The following is a 24,454-nucleotide window of genomic DNA, read 5'->3' as shown; positions in this document are numbered from 1 at the left end:
GTAACCACTTACCATCAGGTGGGCCGTACGCTCGTCTGCCTACAAAGGCAATAAATAAAAAAAATAAAAAAATGGTTGATATTTTTTTTTTTTTATTCCTTAGATGAGTGGACGAGCTCACAGCCCTCCTGGTGTTAAGTGGTTACTGGAGCCCGTAGACATCTACAACGTAAATGCGCCACCCACCTTGAGATATAAGTTCTAAGGTCTCAATTATAGTTACAACGGCTGCCCCACCCTTCAAACCGAAACGCATTACTGCTTCACGGCAGAAATAGGCAGGGTGGTGGTACCTACCCGTGCGGACTCACAAGAGGTCCTACCACCAGTAAAAACCAGTTTTAATACTCGTAATTGACGTTGCAGTCTATTATTATATTTTATTTATGACTATATGTAACATTTTTAACACAATACGTACTTCATTTGAACCTAAACGAATTTTGCCTTATATTGTTTATTTATTTTAGTCCTTTTTAGCTATCAATCAGATGGTGATATATGTCTGTTCGGCCATTAATTAAATTTGCGAGCTTAGTCTCCTTGAGCTATTACAACTGGCATATTTCTATCGTACCAGTAGTAAAAGTAACCTTACGGTATAATTAGGCAATACAATTCAATGCAATTGAAACTTAATTTAGAAAGTCGTCTTAGCATCCTCAGAGGCTTTTTAAGCCCTTCCAACTAGATAAAGCCGTAGCTTTGCGATAGTACTAAACAGGATCACGGGCCGAGCCGTATGGTCTTACAGCACGCTATATAAGATAAAAATTAGAAGGGGCTTAGTAGGAAAATAAAACAATGATACTATGGAAGAGTTTTTTTTTATTGCTTAGATAGGTGGACGAGCTCACAGCCCACCTGGTATTCAGTGGTTACTAGAGCCCACGTTTTTACTAGTTCAGCATAAAATTTAATAAGAATCATAATATAATAATCCTTGGACATTGTTAGCCATTTCATATCACCAATTTTTCATAACTATTCGCTGGTAGCCTAAGAGGCTATTACAGCTACACCTGGACGAGTACATGAGCTCACAGGCTCAACCTGAGAGAATTTGCTAACACTAGCCCTAGCAAAAGCAGTGCTTAACAGAATCTACCACTGGATCGGAATCGCGACCCACTGAGAAGATCCGGCGATAAATTCAGTGGGTTATGTCTATGGGCTAGTTCGGTCATCGAAGTCTTCGTCGTAATCGACGAGTTTGACGAAGACGGAGATCGGTGCTTGAAGAACCAAAAAGCATTGAGAGTGGATCCAGGCGATCTGACAAGACATGTTTCAGACGACGACGGCTTTGATTGCTTGAATCCGATATGGAACTGCTTCATACGTGTGTAGTCAAAGCTTTAGTTTTTTGTTATATAACTATTTACTGATGCAGCTTTACAGCACGCTCCAACGCCAGTACCCGTTATCATCACAATCGTGAAAGACATTAGAGAAGACGTCTTACCTTATCTTAAAAACAGTACCATTGACACGACTATACCAGACGTCTTAAGCTTTAGACACGGCAAAACATGTACACTCGTACAAAACGAAATAAGGTATTTCTTTAAAATCAGGTTAATGATTTTCCGAAAATTCAATAACATCAAGTAATTGAACATAAAAATATAAACGTTAAACCTTCAATATTAATGGATATGTTACATTCACATCTGATATGCAACAATGTAACCAATGCGGAAGGTAAATTTATTATAGAACAAATAAACAGAATAAATGAAAACATTATTATAATTTTTTTTAAATTTTATTTAAAAATAAATTATCATAGTACAACTTGCACCGATAACAACAAAATTTTGGTTTGAACAACATGAAACCTTTCGACTTACGCTCAAAGCAAGGATCGACTTACTTAATACTAAGAGTTTACGAAAAAAATCCACTACATGGTGCTTTAGGTGATCCTAAACATACGCATACTCACACCGTGTAAAAATCATGAAAGTAGTCATAAGAATATTGGAGATTCATACTTCTGAATCAAAACTGAAATCTCACCAATTGAAGACAACAAAGAAATTTAAAAGTAGGAGGAAACATTTAATGGAAATTCAAGAGATGCAAAAAGGTAAACGACTTAAGATCTCATCTCTAAATAGGGTGGGAGTCATTTTTAGATGATTCGGTATCCATAACATCAAACGTTCAAAAGGAATTGAAAAAAAAAACATGTCCAAATTTTCAAATTCCAAATTGAGCACAGATGGAAACGCTGGTCACAACGAATCTCTTTTTTATGATTAAAGGATTACTAGTGGCCCGGAGGCCTTTTCAGTTTCACCAGGACAGGTGGGCAAGCAAGGGCTCAACCAGGAGGGGTGGGATTTACTAACAGCTACCCGAGCGTCTCCAAAGGAGACATAACGGCTCAAGAGCAGCTGCTTCGCGAATGAATCTACTACCGAATCCGAATCGCGACCCGCTGAGAAAATCCGGCGAGAAACTCAGCGGGCTGATGCACGGGTTAGGTACAACGAATCTCCCTTAACATAGTTAAAATTAATTCGGAATCTATACCAGTTGATTCATGAAACACAAAGGCCCAGTCGTTGTTAATACGTGAACATTATTCTGTAACTCCACATTATTGTGCTAAACAATTTCAAAATACCATTCTCCATTATGTAACCAAAAAATTAAGTGATATCGATGTAGCTTCTGCTATTGATGAGAATCCAGTTTTAATCGCGACGCACATTATCCACAGGCACACGAATCAAAAACATGCCCTACCGAGAAAAAAGTGCCGATTGTCCTTAAATATACGTGAAATATTATGTAATTTTGTTTTTGTTTGTTTGAAAAGAAACAACACTGCATTTCACTTCTTTAATTAAATAAGTTAATTACGAAATCGCTGCTCCGAGGAATATTTATTATTTTTATCAATGCGTTTGGTAATAATTTGCTGCATCATAGCATATAATTAATTACTTTGTTTTCAACGATTGTAGCTCAAGCTCTTCAGTGGATCTTATTTTATCGTAATCGACTGTAAGTGTCGAACAATAGTAAATGAAAGCAAAAAGACAAATATCCCAAAAAATGATGATCTTAAAGTTTAATCTAGAAATGTCTGTTATATGCGTATATCCAAAATGCATGTTGTAAGATTAAAAATCCAATCAAATTTAATTGACCGCACAAGAAACGAAGTTTCCGTTTCAAATTTTTAGTTTACTTATTGCCTTTCTAATAGACATTATTATCATTATTCCTATTTACAATTTAGCTTCTATGATTTACAATATAGAGAGTTTAAATTCCGCATCAGCTTAATTGAGTGAAAAGTGATGAATAGTATAAAACGGTTGTACTTAATGTTAGTTCGTTATTTATTTCATCACTTTCGATATAACATTCGAATAAATTAGCCTCTTATTGAAATTATTATCAACAAATAAGTTGTATCAATAAATATGTAATAATAAGCAGAATGTAAGCGAAATGATGATCTCAATCTGCAAAAGTGATGAAACAAACAATGTAAGCATTACATAACCAATCTTCAGTCACATTTTAATTCTACAAATTATATTAATATTAGGTTTCAGTAAAATTAACGCCATTCACGAACTCAATATTATTGTCCACATTACATTTAATTGATAATACGCAATCCGTCGATTTCGAAACAAATGTTCAAAGAGAATTTTAATTATACTCAAAACTCATGTTATCCAAAATTGAACAAATCAATCAAAAAATTAAATCAGTCAATCAATCAAGTTCAAAAATGAGTAAGTTCGAAATATTTTAAATCTTGGTGGTTACGGTAGCTGAATAACAAAAGAATGCACAAAATAGTTTATGACGTCACTACCATAAAGTCGTGGGCGTGCAACAGTGATAGCGAGATTTTCTCACTCACTCTTCTTTACACTCATCTCTAAAATTTAAATTGCTACGCCATCTTAGGACTAGTTTCGATGCGTTTTCCTCAAAATGGTTTCTTTTGAATGGGATTTGCTGTTACGTGAGTCGTCTATTATCAAAGGTGGCAATCTGTGCATTTGGACAAAAAAATGTTATTGATATGTCGATACAGATTGATTTGAATATATTCGTCTCCTTCAAAGAATACGGTTCAAAACCTGCATTAAATAAAGGTTAATACTTAACCTGTTATTTATCTAAGAAGTCGTTCAGAAGAGTTTTATGACTGCCAATGGAATACCAAGTCAATAATTCGTTTTTCTGATTTACCAATAATTGTCCAAAAGTCACATTGTCGGCTTTGATAATAGTCGACTCACGTTTAAACATACAACGAAATAAGATAAACAACCCCACATTGCCCAAGCTTCGTTTTTTTTTTAAATCAAATTTCCCAACTTATTCACTCATCATTCATTACAAATTACATTGCGTTATCGAATTTACTTCTTCTTCTATCGAATTCAAAGTATGTACGAGTATTCATTATCAATTACAATATTACAGCCATCCACTAAAGTTCGTCTCCGTCAAACAGCATGCCTCTACAGTTTAATTAGTGCATTGTGCTCGCTACCGTTATTCAAGTTGCTTGTACATGTCCTCTATTTGCGGTTTGAAATAACTTCGTATTTCTGGTCTCTTCGCCTTCATCGTTGGCGTCAGTAGGCCGTTCTGTACCGAAAACGGATCCGGATGCAAGTATATATCTTTTACCTGTAAACAAATAAGGTTTGAGTATGTCAATTAAAAATGTGTTAGAGCAATACAGATAAACCGAAAAGTATATAAACTATTGTTTTTCTTTAAAAAAATGTGTAAATATTTATAAATATACATAGGTAATAGGCGAGACGAAAAATTTAGTATCAATTTCTCTGTTTGTCAATTGACTTTTGTTTCATTTTATTATTTGTTTAGTAACTACTGATAAGCTTTTATCATTACTAGTGGTCCCCCGGTAGTCGAAATTCAACTGTAATAATTGAAATTATGAGTTTGAACATTATTATGGCTCTATTGTCAAAGACTATTTATTTTACTTCTTATAATCACAGATTTCGCTAAGACTACATTATAGACAAATAATATTAAAGACATACAATATTAATCTATTCTCAATTTTAAACAACAACAAAAGTTTGACAATACACGAAAAGTATATATGCCTGTGTGTGTCAAATACATGGTAGTGTGGGTAATGTTTTATTTATTGATTTAATGTATCTGTTATGCATTAATTTAAAAAAATATTAGCATTGTGCACTTCTTCTCTATTTTCTATACATATGGAAAATTTCATACTCCTCCGTCCGCGCAATTTTCGTAAAAAGGGATACAAAGTTTTTGCTTCACGTATTAATATATAGATTATCCTTTTTAAATATCTAGTAATTTTATTTCAAATAGTTAACTAAATAACGATAAAAGATTAAGTAATACATAAAACGAATCTAAATCTTGAAAGTAAAATCATAGAGCAATCAATTAATTTGAAAAAGCCCGCACGAGTGCTATCAAAATTTATTGCGTTTATCGAAATAGCACGGAAATTTCCAGATCATTAAAGTTGTATATTAAAGAATACCGTTTACGACATTTAATCTTTGTTTCAATATGAATTATCAGTAAATTAATTAATTGGTACGTAAATAGAAATTGCATTTACACGAACGAAGATTGATTGTGTCAAGTTATTTTAAGTTCAAATAACCTTGAATGATAACAACGATACAGGCTTGTAACTGACTGTACTATCCAAGTGTTAACTTATAGAACTTGGTGTTTTTTTTTTTTTGCCGACATCCTAAATAAGTAGCGTTATATGGCTTTAAAATATCTAGTGTCTTTCATGGGTGAAGAAATATCCCCCTATTTTATATATATGCATGTAGGTTGGCCGCACTATGCACGGTTTGCGCTCACTTTTAAACTTAAGCTTGTGTCGTATTCAATGCTTTGTTGTAAAACATCGTCTGTAATGAGACGAAACGCGATTCCAGTTTTTTTTTTACATTTTCGTTACTAATAAATGAATGCTATAATTTATATTTTGTTATAGTCACAGTTGAAAGACTAATATTTTTACTGTTGTAAAATTTTATGACAAGAGTTTCGTTGCTATAAAATAGTGACAGGGGTTTAACGGTAGGCACTGGTTTGGTTTTGCCCCTGGCATTGCTGACGTCCATTGGCGACGGTAACCGCTCACCGTCAGGTGAGCCGTATGCCTTGCTGCCTACAAGGGTAAAACCTACAAAAAAAATAAGAAAATAGAAAATGAAGAAACAATATCAGAAGAACCTAAATTAAAATCGAGAAGATAATGGTAAAAAATTTAAAACACAAATGAAAAAATTAAAACGGGATTAGTGTGAGATCAGTTAAAAAAGCGTCCCATCACAACAAATCTTCAAAAATCATTTTTTTTCCGTAGACACAGGCAAAGGAGCTTTTGGTTTACAAAATGATAAATTAAAACGTGATTATGAGACACAATAATTCAATAATTTGGAGAGTCCATTTAAAAAAATATACTTATACCTCCCCAAGATATTCCTGAACAAGAATGACACGCACGTAACGACATACTGATGAAAATACCAACGTAGAAAGCCTACATTTCGTATTAACCAGTTTTTTCCATCAAAACAGCTAGAGCACCGGTTTATATAAAAACATTGAACAAAAACCGAACAGGGTAAAGGGATTTGTATGGATAATACGCAAACAGTGTTTCTTCTTAAACACCGGGCTCACAATACTCACCACCACTAATTAGGACTCAGGAATATTGCTTTTTAGTTAACTCATAGCGCACATGAATTTCGTACAACACCTATAATATTACACATTGAGACAACTTAGCATTAAAAATGAATAATTAGATTAGCCAACAAAGGATTTTCCCGAATACGATCTTCAACAAGAGTTTATAAATAAGAAGAATAAATCAAAGCAACATAAAAGAAATTGTCGGCGAACAAAACCTACTTCGAGCTGTTTTAATATTTCTATTCTAAAATTCTGTCACGAAATATCAAAATTCTCCTTAATAAAACCCTTCTGACATACTAACTTGGGTACTCAGCAATAAAGAAAAAACCAACTATTAGTATTCGAGTCTAAGATCCTTTGACGAATTTTCGGTGTTGTGCAGGAAAACAGTATATGGAGGACGCGCTAATTCCATTATTTGTTTTATATATACAACGAATGGATTATTTATACTCGTTTAACAAAAACTATTAAAATCGGACTCCTAAGATGGGCAGGACATGTGGTTAGAATAAAAGAAACCAGAATGCCGAGGCTATATGGCAGTAAGTCGTGGCAGACCTAAACTCAGATAATTATTAGATGGCGTAGAGTAGGACTTCAAAGGGCTTAGAGTCAAAAACTGGAAGGAGAAAGCCATGAATAGAAGAATCTGGAATGGCTAAGGCCTACCCTGGTCTGTAAGGCCTAAGGTGATGATAAGATCAATATAACGACCAAAACCAAATATCAAACACTGTTTACATCACCAATTAATAATTTTAAATCCATTTATTGAACTTATTCCTTCATATATTGAAAATAATACTGTAACAGAACTGTGTGTTTGTAAAATAGTAAATATTTAAGGATAAGCATATAAAATTGAAATATTTCACGGATTAACTATTAGCCGCCTTTTCATTTTGCATCATCTTGATATAAATATATGTAAGTATTCACAATTTTTTTTTGTTATTATGAATGTTTTATTATAAATGAAGCCAGATACTTTTAGAAATAGAACCGCATTCTTCCATTTAGAACCTCTGAAAATATAGGTCCCATTTCGAGTTACTAGTATCCCATTCCCAAATGTGAGTCGGATGCAACGTCTAATATAAAATTACAAAGTATATACCTGTTCAAAAGTTTTCAGGCCAGCGTTCCTGCCCCACTGAAGCATGTCCTCCATGATGACCTTCTTGACTCGTTCATCCTCGCACAGAGATGAGAAGGTTCCTTTGATACCGTATTCTAAAGCCCAGCATTTAACGACATCCACGTCCGGTACAACTATAGCGACCACGCAGGACTAAAAAAAATGTTAAACCTTTCAATAAAACACATCACATTAAAAGGTTCGAAAAAGTAAGTCCTTTTTTATTGCTTAGATGGGTGGACGAGCTCACAGTCCACCTGGAGTTAAGTGTTTACTGGAGCCCATAGACATCGACGACGTAAATGCGCCCACCACCTTGAGATATAAGTTCTAAGGTCACAAGCATAGTTAGAACGGCTGCCTCACCCTTCAAACCGAAACGCATTACTGCTTCACGGCAGAAATAGGCAGGGCGGTGGTACCTACCCGCGCGGACTCACATGAGGTCCTACCACCAGTATTGAAAAATAAGCTACGACCCAATCAAATAAAGCCCAAGGTCGGGTTATATAAAATAGGAAAATCACTATAAACTACTACAGCACGTGACAGGAATTTAAAAAATTAATTAGATTAGTATTAAAAAATATTATAGTATTGTCAAAAGTTGAGTTAAGCCAAACAAAGAAAATTAAAATTTCTTCCAAAATAACAGAATTTAAGTCCATGTAAAATTGAAACATAGTTGACGTCACGTGTATAATAACAATAAAAACAAACGATCATTGGGTTTCAATTGTTTTCATATAAATTTCACACAATTACCTTCAATGATTCACCGTGAACAAAGACTTGCTCAACGTACTGACTTCTAATGTAAATGTTTTCAATTTTCTCAGGAACTATATATTCGCCTTGTGACAATTTGAAAATGTGTTTTCTTCTGTCGATTATTTTCAGGGTACCGTTCTGAAAATAGGAGAAATATGTTTCGTTTACACAGATAAATAAAAAAAGAGCCAATTATATGTGTGAATTCTCTTTCTCTTCCCAGTTGCAAAGGATATTAAATTATTGCGTAAATTTCTCAGAAATTAAACATCATCGTCATCATCATCAGCCCGAAATCTCCCCACTTATGCCACTGAGCCCGGCTTTCTACCCTCCTCATCCATTTTCTGTCCGTCACCCTTCGTAAATCATTAGTCCACCAGGCCAGGACGGCACTCTACTTTGTGAATTAGATTATTATTTTGAATTATTGTTTTTAACCGACTACAAAACTATGAGGGTATTTTCAATTCAATTAAACTTTTTTATACTTATACCTCAGAACTTTTTCCAATGTGAACCAATTTCGATTAATTTTTTTTTTGGATTTCAAAGATTCAAAGCTAATGCTTCTTAAGTGGTACCATTTATCAAGATCTGATTAATAGTTTTGGAGTTATCGTCAATAATGCATATATTTAATTCACTTCGAATACATTGATAATATTCTCATTTTACTGGAAGTCAGTTTTGTTTTTTGTTAAAATATTTTTTAATAATAACATTCATATGGTCAGCTCAGATAATTTTACAGAATGTTAATTTGTTCAGTTATTAATTAGAAGATCTGAAAATGCGATTCGATAGCCACTCAAAACGGTTACGTAAGGAGGATATCGGCTTTACTCTTCCTCGATAATACACATTAATCTTATATCAGAATTTTGTTTTTTTTTTTATTGCTTAGATGGGTGGACGAGCTCACAGCCCACCTGGTGTTAAGTGGTTACTGGAGCCCATAGACATCTACAACGTAAATGCGCCACCCACCTTGAAATAGGGTAAAACACCCAGTAGTCAGCCTTTTAGTGGGATTTTTAACTTGATTCACCTGTATTATTAAAAATAAAAGACATTAAGTGAAAAAAATTTTTTTTACAGAAAGTTTGTTTATTATTTTTACTAAAGAGATACAATTTTTTATTTTATTTCGTTAAAATTATATAAAAAATCAATATTAAACAAAATATGGCACTTTTTACCGGTAGTCAGCCTCATTTCTCCACAAGTCAGCCATGTCTTACCCCATAGTCAGCCTTTTACTTATTATTGCACATTGGACATACAAATTCTTTATTATAGACATTTTCATAGTCTTCACCTGCAAATATAGTTCATTTTAAATGATACCACGCAGGACAATTGTCACAACCAATATTTTTTAAGTCGTTTATATCAGTGTCATTAGTCAATTCCTCTTCACACGAATCGCATCTTATTCTGTTTACTGTGCATGTCGTACTTTTCTTCTTACTTATACTTTTTTGGACATCAAAAACTTTTGAGCTTTCCTTTTTTGTAATTCTTCTTCCTTCTTTTGTCTTTTTTCTTCAGTCTTTTTTTAGCTTCCATTCTTTTCTGCTTTTTAATCAATATTTCGTTCTTTTTCTGTTCATGAACATGCTTCGACGCAGTTTATATCTTCTTGCGTATTAAATTCAGATGCTGTTTCCTGGACTTCATGATTTTGTTGCAAGATTTCAAAGTCTGTTATGAATTCGAAGTCATTTAAGGGTACTTCACTTTCGGTTAAATTAATGAAATTATTGTCCAATGTGCAATCCCCTATAATTGGCAAACTAACATGAAGAATTTCAACTGATTCTGACGCTATTTTTAGAATCAATAGATTTTGAGGTATCGATTTGAACGGCCTGGCTAATTGAATTTACTGTAGAATTTAGGCTTTCAGTACCTCGATAGCGATTTTGATTCTCTTAACTCCGGATTTCGTTTAAGAAATGAGTTCCATTTCTTCCCTGGTCTATTATTTACAAATGGGTTAGGTCTGTTTTCTTGTGAAATAATATTATGGACGATATAAAGGATCATCACATTTAAAGGGAAGCCACATTCTGCCAAAGCAATGCACCAGTCTTTCAAGGCAGTTTCTTCGTCTTTGGTAAGTACTAAGTCTGCTCCCATTTTACGAGGTGCTTCTGGGACTCTTAAATGCAGGCGATCTTGTAGTCCCTCGTGGTACGCTAAAAACTCGACTAGCTTCTCTAATCTTCATCCCGTTTCTGATCGCGGCCATAGTCTATGACAACTGCTCTTCTTTGTACTGATGGATTGGTCGTTTCGACATTATGAAACTCTAGAATATAAAATTTTAACTTGATCCTTATTAAAATGCATTAAAGTTCAATATTACACAATAGAATTAACGGCCGGCTATAGGAGTTAATAGTCCATTAGTCAGCCCTCAGCATATATTTTACTTTTATACACGGCTGACTACTGGTAAAATAATATTTTGGTCATCTAAGAGTTATAATCAATCCAAAGCAAATAACAAGGACTATTCTCTGTGTTAATTTCGACGAATTCTAAGAAAATCGTAAAAAACCAGTGGTCAGCCCCTTGCTGCTGACTTCTGGATCAACCTTAACAAATCGTAACCCAGAAGTCGGCCCCCTAAATTGAAACGAAATAAACATATAAAATGCCTCTAATGCTTAATGTTCTCGTAGAAAAAACATTATACAACAACATAACATAAAAATCTACCAGCAATTACAACAAATTCATAGAAAAACTTACCAACACCTCGAACACGTTTCCTTACGAAAAAAATAGCAAAAGTAACACATCCTGTCCTTTCGTTGGCGGCAGTGGAAATGAACGAGTACAGAGAATCAACCTGTCACGCTATCGGTTCTTAGATGTGCATAGTAACCAACAAGAGAGCATAGATTTGATTAAACGTTATTTCAATGGTGTAAGTCCATTTCAACACTATTTAGACCAAAATAAAACCTATAAAGGCTGAGTACTGGTGCGGGGCTGACTTCTGGGGGTTTTACCCTATACGTTCTTAGGTCGCAGCATAGTTACAACGGCTACCCCACCCTTCAAACCGAAACGCATTACTGCTTCACGGCAGAAATAGGCGGGTGGTGGTACCTATCCGCGCGGACTCACAAGAGGTCCTACCACCTTCAAGAAAGCACATTACAGCACTATATTATATTTCTAATTCGTCTGGTAACAGTTTTCTGGACACGTGTCGTTAATATAACATATACATTTAAAACTAAATATAACAAATGGTTATAACGATTACTTACAGGTAACCACTTGCCGACATCGCCGGTGTGATGCCATCCGTCTTGGTCGATGACCTCTCTGGTTTTCTCCGCGTCCTTGAAGTATCCTTTGAAGACGTTAGCTCCCTGCACGCAAACCTCACCCTGGCCCTGCGCCGCATAGTACTCCATTTCGGGCACGTCCACTAGCTGTGATGTAATAACAATTAATTAATTTTAATTAAACTTTTTCTGTATTAACTACTTTAGCCAAAATTTTCTTGATCAGTTATAATCAGAGTTATAACTGTCTAAAGCCATCTAGATGGCGAATTATGTCCAGCTATATAATCAGAAAAATATATCTTACTACCTTGATATTAAATCCTAATTTTGATTAATATGGAATTTCACAAAGGCTTTTTACTAGAAGTTTGTCAAGGGCCTTTTGCAATATTCTATTTTTCACAAGCGCTAATATCCAACGTCTGACAATCAAGTCGTAAATGCTTAAAATACATTGAAATGCATCATAAGCACCTCATAAAAATATTTAGTAGCGACACGTGTGAATTTTCGTGACTAATAGGGAACGAAAGCTTAAAGACTCGCTGAGCTTCGAGGCATTACGTCCACAAGTTGCAATATCTCCAGTGGTTGAAGAACAAAATCGTCAAAAATTAGAACCCATTTAATCATCGGTCCTCAAAGTTTATTTACCGAAAACATTTTCGAGAGACGAAAAGATTTCCCTGTGATCAATGATTAGACCTATACTAACATCGTTTTTATTAAATATACGTGAAGGTCATCTCGTTTATTAAAATTTTATTTTAAAATGTCACCTAGAAATTAAACAGAAAAGTGGCCTTCATTTCTTGAATAAAAAACGCCGGAAATGTCAAGTTTTATAACCCTTTGATAAAGCACTAGACGGGTTAATTAAGATGCTCTTTTATACTTTGATATACGTGAGAGACGTGTAGTATAAAATTTAATGATTATGATACAATTAGGTCACTGTCAACCATTTCCGTTTTCGTAAAAGCATTAATAGAAACAAAAAATCATATAATAAAAAAATACAAAATATATCCATCCTTCAAAATAAATCAATTACAATGAATATCAGGTGGTACCTCCTTAATAAAAGTCTCAATTGTGATTTTAAAGTAACTAAGAATTGGTTTAGTGGAATGTGTAGGCAAATAGATTTATTCGCGTCCAGACATAACGACGAATATTAACTGAATTAGAATAGGTGCTATAATCATCTTAAAACACACAAGAGTAATTTAATCGTATTTAATAGATGAAGTTTCTGCAAAAACTCAACTTGCTGCAACCTGGTTGAGAGATTTTACAAAAAATCTTCGAGAAAAATGTAGCGACTGCAGGTGGAGAATTTAATGTAATATGTTTATACGATGTAATGATATATGGAAGTTTAAGAAGCAATAAAGTGAGACGATAAAACTGTAAAGCTTAAACACTGAGATCCCACAGAATCCGGGTTATTTTTCATGGTTGTTTGTCAATGTTTGTTTTGGCACTTATCGACATTATTCTACGGTAGAACAGATAAACCTATATCGCCGGCTTTAAATCAATCTGTTTTTAATGAAAATAATAACAAACGTAAATTTCTACAGACAAATGATCAAACCAATATTTAGCATTCAAATTCAAGATTGTTTTTATTTTAAATGCGGTTATTTCACGCAATATTTCATGGCCTTTTTGTTTTTTGCGATCAGACTGTTTTCTTTTAATGGTAAAGTCTGCCTTTACTTTTACGTTTACACAAAACGAACGCGCGTCTCATTTCCAGGAAAAAATAGCCCTTATTCTAAAGCTTTTAATGCCCTACCTCTTAAACCGGACAGTGGCTTCCAAATAGTGCGCAGAAGCAAGCTTGCATGTTACCCCGGCGAACAAATTCATGGCTTTCTTATAATTGTTATGAACATTAAAACAACAAAAAAACATTTTTTTTTATTGCTTAGATGGGTGGACGAGCTCACAGCCCACCTGGTGTTAAGTGGTTACTGGACCCCATAGACGTCTACAACGTAAATGCGCCACCCACCTTGAGATATAAGTTCTAAGGTCTCAGTATAGTTACAACGGCTGCCCGACCCTTCAAACCGAAACGCATTACTGCTTCACGGCAGAAATAAGCAGGGTGGTGGTACCTAACCGCGCGGACTCACAAGAGGTCCTACCACCAGTAATTACGGAAATTATAATTTTGCGGGTTTGATGTTTTTTTATTTTTTTAGTTTTTTTTTATTGCTTATATGTGTGGACGAGCTCACAGCCCACCTGGTGTTAAGTGGTTACTGGAGCCCATGTACATCTACAATATAAATACGCCACCCACCTTGAGATATAAGTTGTAAGATCTCAGTATAGTTACAATTGATTGAATGATTTTTATTACACGATGTTATTCCTTCACCGCGGAAGTCAATCGTGAACATTCGTTGAGTACGTATTTCATTAGAAAAATTGGTACCCGCCTGAGATTCGAACACCGGTGCATCGCTCAACACGAATGCACCGGACGTCTTATCCTTTAGGCCGCGACGACTTTTTTATGTTATATTAAATATGTTTATGTTTTATTAAATACGTTTTATATATTACGATGCAATGATACCAACCTTCACTTTACAACAAGCGACGGGAGGGCCGACGTGTTCAGGAACATGATCTCCCTGAACTGTTAGCGTCACCGGCGCAGTGCACTCTGTCTGACCGTAGCCTTCCACGATCTGAGAATACAAATTAATGCGTCTCTAAAACAAAACACACATTACGAATCAAACAGCGATTGACAGAAGCCACACGGATTAGACTTTTCTTTTTGACGGTACGCTATGATATAAATATGCCGTTGCTTTTAAATTTTTTTTAAGGGATTTTATGACCCGGTATCTAAGACCTTTAAGTCATGTCTTATTTTAATCTATATTCTTATTTTTATTAAAAATGATAATATGGAGTGAAATGAAGATGACTAATTTAAGACATTAAACAACTGGGATAAAATTAAATAAAATGAGATGATATGGGATGAAATATAATCTCAGTAAAATGGTGGTCATTTACTGAGAATTTTTCAGTGGACTTTTTTTGGAGGATCCCAAGAAGTTACGTTCGGCGACTTTGTTTGATTTTGCCACATTTGTGCACTTTCAAAGATACTAAACAGTTAATAAACCACCGTTATTATACATTTAAACCTGAAAAAACACTAAATAGACAAAATAAAACAAATCACACAACTTCGCTCCTCGCGTTCCCGCCAAAAAGTCATATGCCGTTGCCGTAATGTTTTTCGTCAATTCTATTTATTGTGGATAATATCAAGTTCAAATCGTTATAATTAAATAGAACAAGTCAACAAATACTAAACTACATAGAAAGAGAATTAACTAAATTTTATTCTCCTATAAAATTCTTATCAGAATTCGCGGCAACGAAGATAGCCCCCGAGAATTTAATGAAACTCGTAAACCAATTTAGAAACAATCTGGTTGATTGGCGACTTGTGCCAAACGATTACTGCAATTTTAGGTCGTTCACTTTATTGTGGGTGTAGTGATTAAGAGTGACCAGTAATGAGTTTTTTATGATACACACTCACTCGCAACAATAGAATTAATCTTCGGGTGCCTTTTCTAGACGAATAAATAATTATCTTTTTAATACAACAACGGTTTGTGCGTTCGGAAATTATGTTTAAAGACGTACATTATTTTTTCCTACCTATTATATTATAGTAACGTCGAGGGGTTATTCTAGATTCATCGTACTAGAAGACGTACATATAACGAAGTCGACACTGGTGGTATGACCCCTTGTGAGTCCGCACGGGTAGGTAACACCGCCCTGTCTATTTCTGCCGTGAAGCAGTAATGCGTTTCAGTTTGAAAAAGGGTGGGGCAGCCGTTGTAACTATTCTTGAGATCTTAACACTTATATCTCAAGGTGAGTGGCGCATTTACGTTGTAAATGTCTATGGGCTCCAGTAATCACTTAACCACCAAGTGGGCTGTGAGCTCGTCCACCCATCTAAGCAATAAAAAAAAAATATATATGTACGTCCAAGTCAACTTTTTTTTATTTGTATTTCGTCATTGTCTATCACAGAACTACCGTTATAGTTGGCCCGTGATCGGTAAATATGATAGGTTAACAAATATCGGTAAGCTTATTTAGAACATTACCAACACGCAAAAATTTGTTTGAATCTGAAAAAATAATATTTCCTAACTTCCATTCCCTCAATTTAATTGGCCTAGATGAGCAGACGACTCACGGTCATCGCCCACCTTAACACATTAGGTCCGTCTCAATTACATTATAGTAATGATTTCAAAATAAAATTCACCACTACTTTGCGGGAAAAATAAGCAGGCTTTAATAGCAAGCAGTACGGATTCGATATTATATAAAAAAGACTAACAATGATTTCACGTTTAATAAATATCAAAATGCCATCTAACGTAACGACTTGCACCCAAAAATAAGTTTATATTATTTTATTGATAAATGTTACGATTTATCCTAAAAACAAATACATACGAATTCGTTTTCACTAATCTATTATATTTCGCCTATCTAACGGTGATATTACGAAATCTGATTTACGAGATCTTGATTTCGACTGCGGAACATTTCTTAAAATAGTCGAGAGCTTTTTGGCGTTATTCCATACTCAGCGAATGGATACGTTCAAAATTATTGATGTGTTCATATTATTATATAACGATTTCTAATGCATATTTACACTATGAATCTCTTGAATTATTTCCTTATTCTTTAAAACCGAATATAAAATTTGTAAAAGTAACGAAGGACATTCAGGCAATCATGTCAAACGATAAACAGCATAATAAAGAATACGCTTTATTTGACTTTTCTTCTCGATGAATTTAGCACTAAAAATAATTTCCTTTTATCTATCGCTAAATTTTGTAACTGGAGTAGTAAATATGTATATGATTTTCGCTTTGATCATTTCGTCAAAACATCTTTCCGTTACTGTCATTGCGTGAACACCATGAAAATTAGTCAAGAATTTTCTAAATATAATTCTTACAGAAACCCACAGGCTTAGACGAAGTCAAATTGTTTTTGGTAAGCTTGAAATTTCATAATCTGAATCTACAGATTGTATCTATTTTAAAGAAAATGACAATAGTATGATTGACGACTATGATATTTAGATATTTAAAATAATCTTATATTAAGATGATTGCGTAATTTTCTATAAGCCCGCACGGATAGAATCCTGTCTATTCCTGACACATAGCACTTATGCAATCTGATTTGAAAGGGGCATTATGCAATGAAATTGAGACATCAACTTTGTCTAGAGTAATGGCGCTGCATCACATTGCGATATCTGTGGACTCCAGGACCAAACTACATTTCAGAAAGTCTCTGAGGCCTTTCGCTAAGCTAGTGTACTAAAAATATCAATGACAATTTGAAATACTAAATTAAGGCATGGATGTCAAATATTTTCTCTCAAAAGTCGTGAAAGATTAGTTATTAAGCACAATTGTAGTTAGTAATCTACATAATTTTAGTTGACCTCACCAAACAACCGAGGGCGCATCTCGCGAAAGTCAGTACGTTTCCTGCTAAAGGCGCTGATCCGACGACCATTATCCGAAGTCGTCCTCCCATACCTTCTCGAACCTTGCGGAAAACTAACTTGTCCCATATCGAGTCAGCACGAACTATTCCTCTGAAAATTAACACGGAATAAAAACCCCTTTTCATTTTTCTCTGTAATCACGATGCTCGATTGGTATTTTTACCTCTTCAATTCCGATTCTTTTGCGGATAGCGCCATGTTGAAAAGTAATTTCTTGATTTTCGAGTTGGCGATCTCAGTCTGGGCTTTGTCGTACAGTCTGTTCAGGAGACGTGGAACAGCCGGCATCATGGTCGGCTTAAGAGCGGTGAGGTCATCGCCCAGCCTCCTTATATCGCCACTGTAGAAACCAACGGCTCCTCCCACCATGTAGAGAGCATTCTGAAAAGAGTCAGACACACTTGAAGTAAACTGAATTATAAAAACACAAACTCAACGTTCAATCATTATGTTTATCGCCTCGGAGAGACTGGACCATTCCACAAACGTTATATAATAACATTGATTGCAACATCATGTCGCCAAGTGAGGGAGCATATCCATGTTGTATGGTCTTAATAGCAAACGGGCCTTGTGAGTGTGGTAGCTTAGGGCTTTTTTTATTGCTTAGATGGGTAGACGAGATCACAGCCCACCTGGTGTTAAGTGGTTACTGGAGCCCATAGACATCTTCAACGTAAATGCGCCACCCACCTCGAGATATAAGTTCTAAGGTCTCAAGTATAGTTACCACGGCTGCCCCACCCTTCAAACCGAAACGCATTACTGGTTCACGGCTGAAATAGGCAGTGGTGGTACCTTTTTATTTTTATTGCCTAGATGTGTGGACGAGCTCACAGCCCACCTGGTGTTAAGTGGTTACTGGAGCCATAGACATCCACAACGGAAATGCGCCACTCACCGACCCGTGCGGACTCACAAAAGGTCCTACCACCAGCTTCCGATGTCGTATGCCTATGAGAAAGACGCAAAACTGACCTCGCAGCATCGCTCCAGCATGTGAGCTAAAGGCAGGAAGGAGATCATGATGTCGTTCTTGGTGGGTCGATGCTCGCCGAGTTGCATCGTAACGCTGCACATCGAAGCTACAACGTTCTCGTGAGTCAGCATAACGCCTTTAGGCATCCCAGTCGTTCCGGACGTATAACATATTGTACAAAGGTTTTCCGGTTTCGGTGGCTGTAATAAAAGCAGATAGGTAATTAATATAATTATGATACTTAGCGAATATTAAAACCCAAGTTAACTCAACGTCAGTGGCGGCATGTACGTTGTAGATGTCTATCGGCTCCGGTAACCACTTAACACCAGGTGGGCTGTGAGCTCGTCCACCCATCTTTGCAATAAAATTAATAAATAAAAAGACAAAAACGCTACAACCTATTGTAAAAAGAAAATAATAAAGAAACCATCTTATTCTTAGTTTATCTTAGTCGATCAACTACATGCGGCATACATTCGAATAATATTTACACGAAAATGTTAGCATCCACTTTATTAACAGCAGTTTTATTACGATGCAGTGTTGAAATAAAATATATTACAAAATTTAAAGCTTCAGGTGTTTAATAGCAAATTCAAGATGATGTGCAATTTATGTGTTTACCCGCAACTAATTTATTGACACGGATGAAGTAATGAAAGGAAATTACGTAAAGATTTAATTATATTTGCAAAAAAATATTAAAAATTTTCATTGAGCAATATCAATATTAACACGTACTACGATCAACGTACAAGTTAATCTAAATAGATATTCATTCATTTCTTTGAGAACATTATAACAACAAACTATGATGTTGTTAAAAAAGGAATTCAAAATTAAACAACAACAATCCCAAATCTGTATAACTAATAAGAGTGGTTATTTTTTATGAAATACAGGACGTGTTGAAAGAAAACATCCTTGAAAACGAAGACAGTCGGTATTGTTGATTTCTAACACAATACACCTAAAACTGCAATCGAATAATATCCGCTCACTAACAACTGCCAATTTATGACAATAAAAATTCAGACGACGCACGGATCGAGGTTGTCATTTAGCGTGGGGTACATTTACCTTAACTTTAAATTACCCATTCACAAAATTAGGTATAGCAGTAGATTATAGCAGTTTCGATTTTGGGAGCAGTCCCACAGTAGTCGAAATTCGACTATAATTAATTGGAATTGTAAGTTTGTACACTATTATGATTGTGTTTTATACTTCTATAATCACAAATTTCGCCAAGGCTACACTATTTAATCTATTCTCAATTTGACCACAGACGTCAAGAACAAAAGTTTGACAATAAATAGTATGCATGCGTGTGTGCGTCAAATACCTGGTATGTAGTGTGTGTAATGTTTTCTTTGTTGATTTAATGTATATTTTATGCATTATTTTAATATTAGCATTGTGCACTTCTTCTCTATATTCTCTATACGTATGGAAAATTTCATACTCATTCGTCCGCGCAAATTTCGTAAAAAGGGATACAAAGTTTTTGCTTCACATATTAATATATAGATCAGTTGACTTCTAGCGTCATAAAAATGAACAATAAGATATTAGAAAGGAATAGCGGGAGTAGCCAAACTGATATGCACTTAAGATTTAAGTGTGGTATAATATATAGCTCGATACTTACGACAAAAGGATGGTCCTTTTGAGCTCCCTGTATTTCGACGTCAGAGAACTTCAAAATCTCAACACCACGGCTCTTGGCGCGTTGAAATGTAGACGGCGATACTTCCTTAATTGTAATCAGTTTTCTGAGGCATCGAGGCGACTGATCCAGTAGGAGATTGGCTTTTTTGTCGTCTTCACAAATTACTACAGCCATTTCAGCTAAAACGTTCCCCAAAATGTCAAACAAAATATTCAAATTATCGACAATCTTAGAACTGTTTTCATAAATAGTTATTGAGATGTATCGCCTTGAGTGAGGTAAAAAAAAATATTTATGAATCACTAAGAGTGATTGTAACAAACAAGGAATATCCAGGTTGTGTCTGAGGAGAATGATCAAGATGATTTGAATTCAGAATTTCTAAAATTAAATATGTAACATGGATATATGAAGCATACGTACTTTGGTTAACAATGAAGGCACAAGCGTTCGCTCCTAGCGTATCATACAACGGAACTATAACCATCGAATAACAATACGCCGCCTGTTCGGTCATAATCCATTCAGGACAATTCTGCGAATAAATACCTGAAAAGAATAATATTTGCATTATTCGAATTCCATCAAGGCATTACACGAAAACAAATTAAATACCTACCGACAAATGTAGTCTGACCGGGAATGAGACCTTGACAGAGCAGACCGGAACCAAAATTCTTTGCGCGCAGTAGAGTCTCATTATATGTCTGCCAAACGTAAGGCTTGTTCGGACCCTCGCGCCAACCCAAACAGTTGCCATTGTCTGAAATTAATTTAACACTGTCATTACTTCAATAATTTAAACCGCCAAATTTTGTTGTTCTCAATGATTTCTAATCGTTTCTGGGTTTGGTTTGTTTCTTTTATTTATTGTTAGTCCTAGTTCATTTTCAATTTTTTTTGTAAAATTTGTTTAAGCTGATGACCGTGTCGCCAATGCTTTTCAGTAAATAAAAAAAAAATAACCGTCAATCTTGTTAAATTACTGACAGCCGCCAATGTCGAACGATTCCTTACACGAACTTCCTCTGAGTAAATAAAGCAACTTTTATTTTTCGCGACGCAATAAGGACGGGCGCTTGTTTCTGTGGAACGAACAACAAAAAACAGAGGCCTAGCTCCAGTGGCACAAATTGCATTTAACTGTATCCTGTAAACCGGTTCGCGGTTGATGGTAATGATATTTTGTAATACAAGGGTATTATCGTAGTTATCATTAACGAACGGAAATATGGGGGAAACGAAGCGGGCTCGGAATTGTACCTTACGGCCGGCCCAGAATCGCAATTGTCTGTGAATCATTCGTAGGTACAGCTGCAGGGCAATCGAATAAGAAGGCATGTTAATAATGGACTTAACACCGACTCGCGAAGCTATAACTACCGAGTATAATTAAACCTTTGGGCTATTTACAGCGAGCGACCCTTGAGAAACTTACGACTTCATTAAATTACGTTTAAAATATTATAGTGGTGGTTTAAATAAAATAATTGCACATACTCGACTCTTTTACGCCTCGTCGGAAAGTGTCGTAAAGTGTGCGTGTATCCTCGTGAAGATATCGTAGGAAACGTCCGTTCTTCGCGTCTTTGTAGAATTTCGAAACACGAACCATCTCAGGTCCCTGTAAATCAAAAACATTGAAGTATATAAAAAACATTTAGATACATCCTTGGTCTCTCAATGTAACAATATACTATCGTATCAATGCAAAATTATATCATAGATTTATGAAGTGACTCATGAAGTTGACGTGTCCATTCAGGTTACAATTTATCGCTAATAAATTCTTTCGGGGTTATTGCACTGAAACCTTTCAACGTGCGCAGAACTAATCAGTCGTAATCTTATTAACCTATACGAACAGAACTATAATAACTATAATGAGTGTCTAATATAGTCATAGGAATGATGTATTTAAAAAAAACTGATGGTAGGACCTCTTGTGAGTCCGCGCGGATAGGTACCACCGCCCTGCCTATTTCTGCCGTGAAGCAGTAATGCTTTGAAGGGTGGGGCACCCATTTTAAATATACTTTATGCCTTAGAACTTATATCTCAAGGTGGGTGGCGCATTTACGTTGTAGATGTCTATGAGTTCCAGTAACCATTTAACAGCTCGTCTGCCCATATAAGCAATAAAAAAAAGTAATTCTAAAGTATAAATTTGAAAAATTATTGTCCACAATTACTAAAAGTTTATACAAATAAAACTCTCCGTTAACCTAATGACATAGTTGGCCCACTAACTCACTATCTTGGCTTCGACATGAAGCACTCTTACACATTACGGTATATTATTATTACAGTTTGCACAATGATAATATGGAACGATGAACGGGTCAAAGTCAGAGAACATTTTTGCGGTCCGATGATCATACCATGAAATGTTATGTCATTATAAAGTAATGAATAGAGCAATCTAAGCTCTTTTGTGTGGAGATTTTGTGGTGATACATAATTAAATTGTCATCTTTGATACTGTTTGAATTATAAGATACTTTGTTTTATGTGTGTATATTTTGAATTCAAAGTCTACAAAACAGCAAATTGTAGCTTTAATGTGATATCGTATTCAGAAGGAGTGATGTTACTGTAGGTCTTTGAAGATATTTCGTCTATTTCTGCATAACAAAATACAGTTATACAAAACAGGAGAAATTTTGGCTTTAAATGAGACCTGGCATATTATTAATCACACAATCTTAGCAACAAAACACATTTTAACGGTGAGCACTCTGTGATGGATCTTGTATTAATTTAGAGCATTGTCCGCGGCAAAGCTAGCTATTAGTATTATCTCTAAATTAGCTCCATTAATTTTTGTTTTTCATGGCATTTATTCAAATATAATTTCGACGACGACAGTTTTACGTTATCAGATGATATATGTAGGTCAACGCGAGCACCTATTTGATTTATTAATGTTTATTCAAACGATTGAGAAGCGAGCGAACGATTTAATAAATTTAAATGACGAAACAGTTGAAATTCAACGCGAAATCCTAATTCCAAATCTTTACGCAATTACAACAAACAAAGTAGAGGTCCCGCAGTAGTCGAAATTCGACTATAATTAATTGGAATTGTAAGTTTGTACACTATTATGATTGTATTTTATACATCTATAATCACAAATTTCGCCAAGGCTACACTATAAAAAAATATTAATAAAGACAAATAATATTTAACCTATTCTCAATTTGACTACAGACGTCAAGAACAAAAGTTTGACAATAAATAGTAAGCATGCGTGTGTGCGTCAACTACATGGTATGTAATGGGTGTAATGTTTTCTTTATTGATTTAATGTATCTTTTATGCATTATTTAAAAAAAATTTTAGCATTTTGCACTTCTTCTCTATATTGTCTATACGTATGGAAAATTTCATACTCATCCGTCCACGCAAATTTCGTAAAAAGGGATACAAAGTTTTTGCTTCTCGTATTAATATATAGAAGATAGTAAACCGATCTTTTGAATAAGCGCGATGACGAAAAATGTTGAAAGGCGAAATGTGTGAAGCGTCAAGAAATACGATCTTGAATTTATAATGCAAGGCCAGAAGGAAATTGGTCATCCGGTGCCAAGTGAAAAATTTAAAAGATTTGTGACGTGCTTATAACAAAACGATGCGACATGTGTACGTACGTCTCTGTCGGTTATTTTTGAATTGACCGAACTTTGATAAATATAGAACGGTCTATTCAAATACGAATTCGTAATAGAAACAAGCTATAAATCGAATCATGTTCATTGATACGTTATACGAAAAATCTCGAACCTATTGTGAATCCTATATTGATGCAACGTAGCAACGAATATTGTATCAGCTACCCAGTTGTTGAGAGGTAAATATGGTTGTCTGGAAGAGATCGCTCTTAGCGATAAGACCGCCAATTGTACTTTTTTGTGTTTAATGTATCGCACTGTTTATTTGTTTTTTGGTGTACAATAAAGAATACTTTCTCTCTCTCTCTCTCTCTAAAGGGCACCGTGGATAATCGTGATGCGTCACGGGAATTTTCTATAAGCTCGACAGGAAATCCCTGAAGGGGGCTTTGATACGAAGCGGGTTCTTGGCAAACGAAAATAATGTCTCCGAATAGTTGACATTGTCGGTACGCTAGCGTCTATTTCCGCGTAACTTCTGTTTAGTGTTAGCTATGTGTTTACAAAATGTACGCTTCGTTTTCGACAATATTATTTAGTGAGGATTAGGAGAT

At 35.1% G+C, this 24,454-nt stretch overlaps 1 protein-coding gene across 9 annotated transcripts in view; it reads right to left on the bottom strand.

The window, feature by feature from the left end:
* Positions 1-1,746: 1,746 nt before the first annotated feature.
* LOC101742560 (long-chain-fatty-acid--CoA ligase 5) overlaps positions 1,747-24,454 on the bottom strand; it is an 80,351-nt gene continuing 57,643 nt past the window's right edge. For all 9 annotated transcript variants that reach the window (XM_012695198.4, XM_062675481.1, XM_021351606.3 and 6 more), the window contains 12 exons: positions 21,727-21,850; positions 20,846-20,989; positions 20,650-20,775; positions 20,206-20,405; positions 18,551-18,751; positions 17,736-17,953; positions 17,512-17,662; positions 14,565-14,675; positions 11,941-12,108; positions 8,645-8,788; positions 7,859-8,032; positions 1,747-4,677 (listed from right to left, as the gene is read on the bottom strand). In XM_012695198.4, coding sequence (XP_012550652.2) covers positions 4,540-4,677; positions 7,859-8,032; positions 8,645-8,788; positions 11,941-12,108; positions 14,565-14,675; positions 17,512-17,662; positions 17,736-17,953; positions 18,551-18,751; positions 20,206-20,405; positions 20,650-20,775; positions 20,846-20,989; positions 21,727-21,850 — 1,899 coding nt within the window. In that variant the 3' untranslated portion in view covers positions 1,747-4,539. The remainder of the gene's footprint in view (positions 4,678-7,858; positions 8,033-8,644; positions 8,789-11,940; positions 12,109-14,564; positions 14,676-17,511; positions 17,663-17,735; positions 17,954-18,550; positions 18,752-20,205; positions 20,406-20,649; positions 20,776-20,845; positions 20,990-21,726; positions 21,851-24,454) is intronic.

The sequence above is a fragment of the Bombyx mori genome, chromosome 3, assembly GCF_030269925.1.
Source record: "Bombyx mori chromosome 3, ASM3026992v2".
NCBI classification, from domain to species: domain Eukaryota; kingdom Metazoa; phylum Arthropoda; class Insecta; order Lepidoptera; family Bombycidae; genus Bombyx; species Bombyx mori.
The sequence above is the reverse complement of the archived record's forward strand: the minus strand, read 5'-3'. Positions and strand labels throughout refer to the sequence as shown.